The following is a 7,806-nucleotide window of genomic DNA, read 5'->3' as shown; positions in this document are numbered from 1 at the left end:
CAGGAGCTGCTGAAACAGTTCTACTCCGCCATCATTGAATCCATCCTCTGCACTTCAATAACTGTCTGGTTCAGCTTAGCTACCAAATCTGACCTCAGAAGACTACAGAGGGTAGTCCGGACTGCTGAGCGAATCACTGGCACAACCCTCCCCACTCTCCATGTACTTATCCAGAGTGAGCAAAAGGGCTAGCAAAATCACTCTGGACCCTCACATCCAGCACACTCCCTTTTTGAACTGTTGCCATCTGGTCGACGCTACAGAGCTCTGAGCACCAGAACGGCCAGACACAGGAACAGTTTCTTCCCTCAAGCAATCTATCTTATGAACACTTGACAATAAAATGTGGAACACACAACACTATCATGCATTTATTCAACACACATACTTATTTTCATTTCAAATTTGCACATAACATACCTGTACGTCCAAAATTGTCTATTTTGTATATTGTGTTTTTGCTATTTTGTACATTGTCTATTTTGTATATTTGTACGTTATTTTTATTATCTGTGTTTTGTCTTGTGACTGTCATTCTGTTGCACTGTGGAGCTTCTGTCACTAAAACAAATTCCTCGTATGTGTAAACATACCTGGCTATAAAGCTCATTCTGATGAACACAGATTAACCATATACCATTTTAAAAGTATCGATTTGGCATCGGTGTCCTAAAAAAACCAAACGAAACCCAACCCTATCCAAGAGTATCCATAATTAAGTCTAGACTGAAAACATGTTTACCTGTGCATTCTCTCACTATTGGGGGCACATAACTGATGATGATTGGCTTAGGCAGAGTAAATTTCCATTGTTTGCCAACCAGAGGCAGAGTAGTGCAGGTGTTCACACACAAGCACATGCACAGTTGCACACACCAACGACCAGGAGTCAGAGCGATGGCAAGTCCAACGAGTTCAAAGGTAGCGTTCGCAAACTAGAAGTATAAGCACTACGTTTCCCTCGTTGAAATGAAAGGCAACAATGTTTATGTAACGTGCAACTCATGCCCAGGAAGAAAGAGTCTCTCCATGTTACTTTTATAATGATGTAACTCAGTTACTAACAGTTACTATTTGTGAGAAGAAACTAGTAACTATAACCAATTACTTCTTTAAAGTAACATGGCCAACACTGCTAAAGATGATTCAATGCATTCAATGCAATGATCACTATGCAGTTCGCAATTTTATTTATAATCAGTTACATTTTGCAGAATGTAATATAACAAAAAGCCTCAAGACGAGTATAAAAAAAGTTAAAAACAACAAAATTTCAAACAGATGCCTATTTTCTTGTGCTATTTTAAATTGTAGGGCCGTTTTAAGCTTTCTCCACAAAGCACAAAAATACCGTCTAATTTTCATGACTTCTTAGGTGCATCTATCGGGTGTAATGTCAAAAGAAATGTATTACATTGATCACAGTTAATGGGCCTTTCTCCAGAGTGAATATGCTGGGGATTTTTAAAATTGCTTCTTTTGGTAAACCTCGTCACGGTCACACTTTATTTGCAGAATGATCTTGAAAGGCCTCTCTCCAGTGTTAACTCCTATGTGTGTCTTCAGGTTTCCTTTGACTGTGAAACACTTTGCATAATGATGGCATATGAAATAGTTCTCCCGAGTGAAATCTCATGTGGGTTTCTTCACATGATTCCACACATATTTCATGTGAATCTTAAGATTTTCTATTTGTGGGATGCTCTTCCCACAGGCTTCTCTCGAGTGTGTTGTTTTCTCACGTGAGCATTGAGGCTACCTTTATTCCTGAAACTCTTTCCACACTGAGCACATTTACAGCATTCCTCTACCACATGAAGACTCATTCGGCAATCTTCTTTGCATGTATTTCTTTACTTACTGTTGAATGTTGAATGAACAGTGTGAATTCTCATGTGGTAATTATGGGAGTACGCATTTGCAAAACTCTTCCCACAATACTTGCAAGAGTATGGCTTCTCTCCAGTGTGAACTCTCATGTGGACTTTAAGGTTCTGTTTTGCAGGGAAACTCTTTCCACACTGTTCGCATGTATAAGGTTTTGCTCTAGTGTGAATGTTCATGTGGGAATGAAGGCTGAAGGTTTCTCTGCAGAGTGAGTTCTCATGTGTTTTTGAAGGTGTGCTTTTTGAGTGAAACTCTTTCCACACTGTTGGCAGGTAAATTGCTTCTCTCCCGAGTGAGTTCTCATGTGATTCTGAAGATGTGCTTTTTGAGTGAAACTCTTTCCACACTGTTGGCAGATGAATGGCTTCTCTCCCGAGTGAGTTCTCATGTGGATTATCCCTTACATTTAATGTGTGCATGCCGTTTCTTATTATATATTACAAGCTCTATTTAAAATTAAACTTGTTTTGCTCTTGTAACTGATCTAGCGATCTGTCACATGGCAAATGGCATGCACACATAAACTGGTAGTGAGCAATTACTGAGATAAAGCAATTAGGAAAACTACTTACAGTTTACTAGCGAAACTGCACGGTGGAAGAATTGTCAAATTTTCATTACAACCATTAAAAAACTTGGCGGAATTTATGTGACCGTTGCACCTGTTGTTCATAAACTTTCATAACTGGTGTTTTTTACTTTTGTCTTGTGTGCTGAACTGGCCGTGAGCCTTCATGAATGTTTCTTTGCATGTATTTCTTTACTTACTGTTGAATGTTGAATAAACAGTGTGAATTCTCATGTGGTAATTACAGGAGTACGCATTTGCGAAACTCTTCCCACAATACTTGCAAGAGTAAGGCTTCTCTCCATTGTGAACTCTCATGTGGACTTTAAGGTTTTGTTTTGCAGGGAAACTCTTTCCACACTGTTCGCATGTATAAGGCTTCGCTCCAGTGTGAATGTTCATGTGAAATTGAAGGCTGCTTTTCTGTGTAAAACTCTTTCCACACTGATGGCAAGTGTAAGGTTTCTCTGCAGAGTGAGTTCTCATGTGTTTTTGAAGGTGTGCTTTTTGAGTGAAACTCTTTCCACACTGTTCGCATGTATAAGGCTTCGCTCCAGTGTGAATGTTCATGTGAAATTGAAGGCTGCTTTTCTGTGTAAAACTCTTTCCACACTGATGGCAAGTGTAAGGTTTCTCTGCAGAGTGAGTTCTCATGTGTTTTTGAAGGTGTGCTTTTTGAGTGAAACTCTTTCCACACTGTTGGCAGGTGAATGGCTTCTCTCCCGAGTGAATTCTCATGTGCCTTTTAAGGGCTCCTTGTTGAGCAAAGCTCTTTCCACACTGTTGGCAGGTGAAAGGCTTCTCTCCAGTGTGAGTTCTCATGTGATTTTGAAGGTTTGCTTTTTGAGTGAAACTCTTTCCACACTGTTGGCAGGTGAATGGCTTCTCTCCCGAGTGAGTTCTCATGTGATTTTGAAGGTTTGCTTTTTGAGTGAAGGCTTCTCTCCCGAGTGAATTCTCATGTGCCTTTTAAAGGTTCCTTGTTGAGCAAAGCTCTTTCCACACTGTTGGCAGGGAAATGGCCTCTTTCCAGTGTGAGCTCTCACGTGCATTTGAAGTCTTCGTTTTTCATCGAAACTCCTCCCACAATGATGGCAGGTGAAGGAGCTGTTAGATTTGGTTTTCTGAGCTCTTTTTCGTATAGAAGCCGTTTTAGTCTGGGTGGCATTTTTACCAGTTATGAAATCATGGTGTTTCTCACACTGATCTGTCTGTTCCATTTCATTTGGATCTCGATTCTCCTCTTTCAGCACCAGCAGGTCTAAAGCAAAAAAAGATAAATACAAGTTAACCACAGTTTAAAGCCACAAAGCAAAAGATATGAAAAGCAACATGAAAGCATTTAAGGCCGGGACACTTCAAAGAACTAGCGGCTACAAAAGCCGACGATGTTGTCTCCTTGCGTCGGCAGCATCTGGACCAAAATGCTGCGATTGAACACACCATACAGACCACAGCCAACTGCAAACTAACACGTGCATTCTGTGCGAGAACAATTAGCTGTCTATCAGCAGCTATCAATAGTATGTATTAGCCATTCAAAAAGGAGAAACCGAAACAAGAATATACAAGATATACAAAACGTAAACAAAGCAGCGCTTGCTTACCATTTTGAATATCAGTTATGTTGATAACTTTATTAATTTTTAGCCGCTCATGTTGTTATGAATATATTCACATACTTGGGTAAGATCACATAACATTAGAACAGCCCTCAGTCTGTGCCGCCTTCATTTACTCGTTTTCATCACTTACACTTGAATTCTCGGGCACGGACTCAGTCGCTAAACTGAACTTCCAATCAGAGTTCTCACTCTCGCCGACGGCCCTGACGCCGATTCAATATGCTAAATTGGGCAAACTGCCACCGACATAGAGGTCTGCTACCCGATCTGAGTCCAACAGGTCTCTAAATACTCTTGGGTTTGGGTCTGGCTTGTAGCTACACTAAAACTGTGTGCAGTAGGCTACGATGTTTTCATAGATGCACGCATACACACATAACTGAACACAGATATCTTTATCTCTTTTATCTCCTTGCACTGGCTACCGGTTGCAGCTCACATCAAGTTCAAGACACTGAACTTGAACACACAGGCTCAGCACCTGCCTACTTCCACTCACTATTATGAATCTCCTCCAGAAGTTCCCTCCAGAGATCCACTAGTGAGCGACGCCTCATGGTACCATCACAGAGAGGCTCAAAATCACTTTCCAGAACATTCTCATTCACCATTCCTGGCTGGTGAAATGTTCTTCCCACTCCTATCTGGAATGTTGAATCCCTGACCATGTTCAAGCGACAGCTGAAAACTCATCTCTTTCGACGCATTCTCGGGCACGGACTAGTTCGCTAAACTGAACATCCAATCAGAGTTCTCACTCTCGCCGACGGCCCTGACGCTGATTCAATATGTTAAATTGGGCAAACTGCCGCCGACATAGAGGTCTGCTACCCGATCTGAGTCCAACAGGTCTCTAAATATTCTTGGGTTTGGGTCTAGCTTGTAGCTAAACTAAAACTGTATGCAGTAGGTTACGATGCTTTCATAGATGCATGCATACACACATAACTGAACACAGATATCTTTATCTCTTTTATCTCCTTGCACTGGCTACCGGTTGCAGCTCACATCAAGTTCAAGACACTGAACTTGAACACACAGGCTCAGCACCTGCCTACTTCCACTCACTATTATGAATCTCCTCCAGAAGTTCCCTCCAGAGATCCACTAGTGAGCGACGCCTCAACAGAGAGGCTCAAAATCACTTTCCAGAACATTCTCGTATACCATTCCTGGCTGGTGAAAAAAACTACGAATCTACATCCCCTTCAGAAGTCTGAGATCCGCTAGTGAGCGACGCCTCATGGTACCATCACAGAGAGGCTCAAAATCACTTTCCAGAACATTCTCATTCACCATTCCTGGCTGGTGAAATGTTCTTCCCACTCCTATCTGGAATGTTGAATCCCTGACCATGTTCAAGCGACAGCTGAAAACTCATCTCTTTCGACGCTACTCGACTTAATCCTAAAAAAAAAAAAACTTTATTTATTCCTTCTCTTTCTAGCTTGTACTTATTTGTACAATGACTAAAACGTCTCGGTTACGTATGTAACCCTCGTTTCCTGAAGGAGGGAACGGAGACGTCATGTCGGATGACCGACGAATTGGGATCTCGTTTAGAGAGACCAATCCACTTTGAGTGTAAATTAAACGAGCCAATGCACATTGGCATTCGATTATTGCATCCAGCTGCCGCTGATCACAGCGTGAGTATAAGTAGGCAGCAGGTGCAGCGCATATTCAGGTTTTCGCTGAGGAGCCGAGCCGGTGACCTGGCCGTTCAGCGGTGGAACAGCAACCGTGGTGACGGGATGTGATGTCTCTGTTCCCTCTTTCAGGGAATGAGGGTTACATACGTAACCGAGACATTCCCTTTCATTCGGTCACTCTCTATGTCACGTCGGATGAACGACAAATTGGGATCCCTACCAAAGTGCCCCTTCCAGTGTCCTGTGTAAGCCTCCTGCACCCCTTCTATTTTGGCGTAGGCTGGGGCTTACCACAAGAAGACCAGTTACTGCTGCTATAGCACAACCCACTCAGTAAGACTGGATAACAGTGGGAAAACGTACCCGTTCCACTTGGAACCGGAACGTTGTGGAAGGTTTCAGAAGCACTTACATATATGAACAACCGTCTAGGAGCATATGGAAGATTAGAGGTGATTGTAACCTTCTTGGAAAATAGCAGGAAGTCTGCCAGGGGAAACACGAGCTCTGAGGCTATACCGTGCACCTTACACATATGGGATCCACTTAGGTCTCTACATATGGAACCCAGCCCTCTACCGGTTCTCACGGATTCATCGAGTGAGGGCCTGGCGCCAGACGCTTCGCCTCGTCTGGCTGCCGTGGGGATGGAAGAGCTCGACAGGGTCTACGATATGGACTCTCTGGAGCGGTTTTAGCAAGCCGACCCGAAGCCGGGGCCTCTCAGTGCTTCTACCCGTTTGAGGTGAGAACACAGGAGGATACCAGCCCCACATGAAGGCTATAAAATCTAGCGAACGTGTTGATGGGGTCGCCCAGCCCGCAATTCTACAAATATCTGCCAGCAAGGAGCCACGAGCCAACGCCCAGGAGGATGTAACACTTCTAGTAGAGTGAGTTTGCAACCTGAATGCTGGTCTGAGGTCCTGAAGCTTTACGTCCTGTCTACGTAGTATATCAATGCTCGGACGGGACAAAGCAAAGCTAGGGCTGGGTCTGCCTCCTCCAGGGGCAGCGCTTGCAGGCTCACCACCTGATCTCTGAAGGGAGTAGTGGGAACCTTGGGCACATAGCCGGGCCCTCAGAGTTACCTGGGAGTCGGCCGGCCCGAACTCTAGGCACGAATTGGGAGCCTTGGGCACATAGCCGGGCCGGGGCCTTAGGATTACCTGGGAGTCAGCCTGCCCAAACTCTAGGCACGAATCGTCGACTGAAAATGCGTGCAGGTCCCCTACCCTCTTGATAGAGTTCAATGCAAGCAGGAGCAGAGTTTTCATTGATAGAAACTTCAGCTTGCAAAGGCTCAAATGGGCCCTGCTGTAGTGCTCTGAGCACTAGAGACAAGTCCTAAGAGGATATAGAGGGGGTCGTGGTTGGCAGCAATCGCAGCCACATAGACTTCAAGGGTGGAGGCAGACAGCCTTCGCTCCAACCCCTGCTGCAGAAAGGACAGCACGACTCTGATCGGACATTTCCGGGGGTCTTCTCGGTGAGCCTGCTTACACCCAGCTCCAAGGTGCCGCTTGCTTGAGGCTGCTGCGGATGTGGCACGGGAGCGGGGGTGGATGCAGGGGGCCACCCTCGGCGACGAGCAGGCTGGGGCGCTGCGGCCGGCGGACGGGTGGAGGTACTGCTGGGCTATGTTCTCGACTGTGTCGCCGAAAAGGCCGGTCTGGGACACAGGGACCTTGAGGAACCGAATTTTGTCAGCGCCCCTCATGTCGACCAGACACAACCAGAGGTAACACTCCTGGACCACAAGTGTGGACATCGCACGACCCAGAGAACTTGCAGTGACCTTCGTCGCTCGGAGCGTGAGATCAGTTGCGGTTCGGAGCTCTTTTAGAACTTCCGGATCGTGACCCCCCTCGTGCAGGTCCCTCAGTGCTTTAGCCTGAAGAACCTGAAGTAACGCCATAGCGTGTAAGGCGAAGGCAGCTTCTCCACAGGCCACATAAGCATCGCTGGACAGACCAGAGAAGTACCTACAGACCCGGGAGGGGAGGCATGGTTTGCCAGGTGGAGGTGGTATTAGGACACTACTGCATCGCAACCGACCTCTCCACCGGGGGCC

General features: G+C 45.3%; 2 protein-coding genes across 2 annotated transcripts in view; both read right to left on the bottom strand.

Moving 5' to 3' along the window:
• The window catches only part of LOC107675925 (zinc finger protein 567-like), a 14,428-nt gene extending 11,319 nt beyond the window's left edge, over positions 1-3,109 (bottom strand). The window contains exons 1-2 of the mRNA XM_016470421.1: positions 2,817-3,109; positions 1,862-2,088 (exon numbers count right to left, since the gene is read on the bottom strand). Of these exons, the coding sequence (XP_016325907.1) occupies positions 1,862-2,088; positions 2,817-3,109 (520 nt within the window). The remainder of the gene's footprint in view (positions 1-1,861; positions 2,089-2,816) is intronic.
• Positions 3,110-3,413: 304 nt separating this feature from the next.
• Positions 3,414-7,806, bottom strand: part of LOC107675924 (gastrula zinc finger protein XlCGF49.1-like) — an 8,841-nt gene continuing 4,448 nt past the window's right edge. Inside the window, exons 2-3 of the mRNA XM_016470420.1 lie at positions 3,502-3,716; positions 3,414-3,434 (exon numbers count right to left, since the gene is read on the bottom strand). Of these exons, the coding sequence (XP_016325906.1) occupies positions 3,414-3,434; positions 3,502-3,716 (236 nt within the window). The remainder of the gene's footprint in view (positions 3,435-3,501; positions 3,717-7,806) is intronic.

This window comes from Sinocyclocheilus anshuiensis, unplaced genomic scaffold (genome assembly GCF_001515605.1).
Source record: "Sinocyclocheilus anshuiensis isolate Anshui unplaced genomic scaffold, SAMN03320099.WGS_v1.1 scaffold2628, whole genome shotgun sequence".
Taxonomy (NCBI): Eukaryota; Metazoa; Chordata; class Actinopteri; order Cypriniformes; family Cyprinidae; genus Sinocyclocheilus; species Sinocyclocheilus anshuiensis.
Note: the sequence above shows the minus strand (reverse complement) of the source record. Positions and strands in the feature narration are given on the sequence as shown.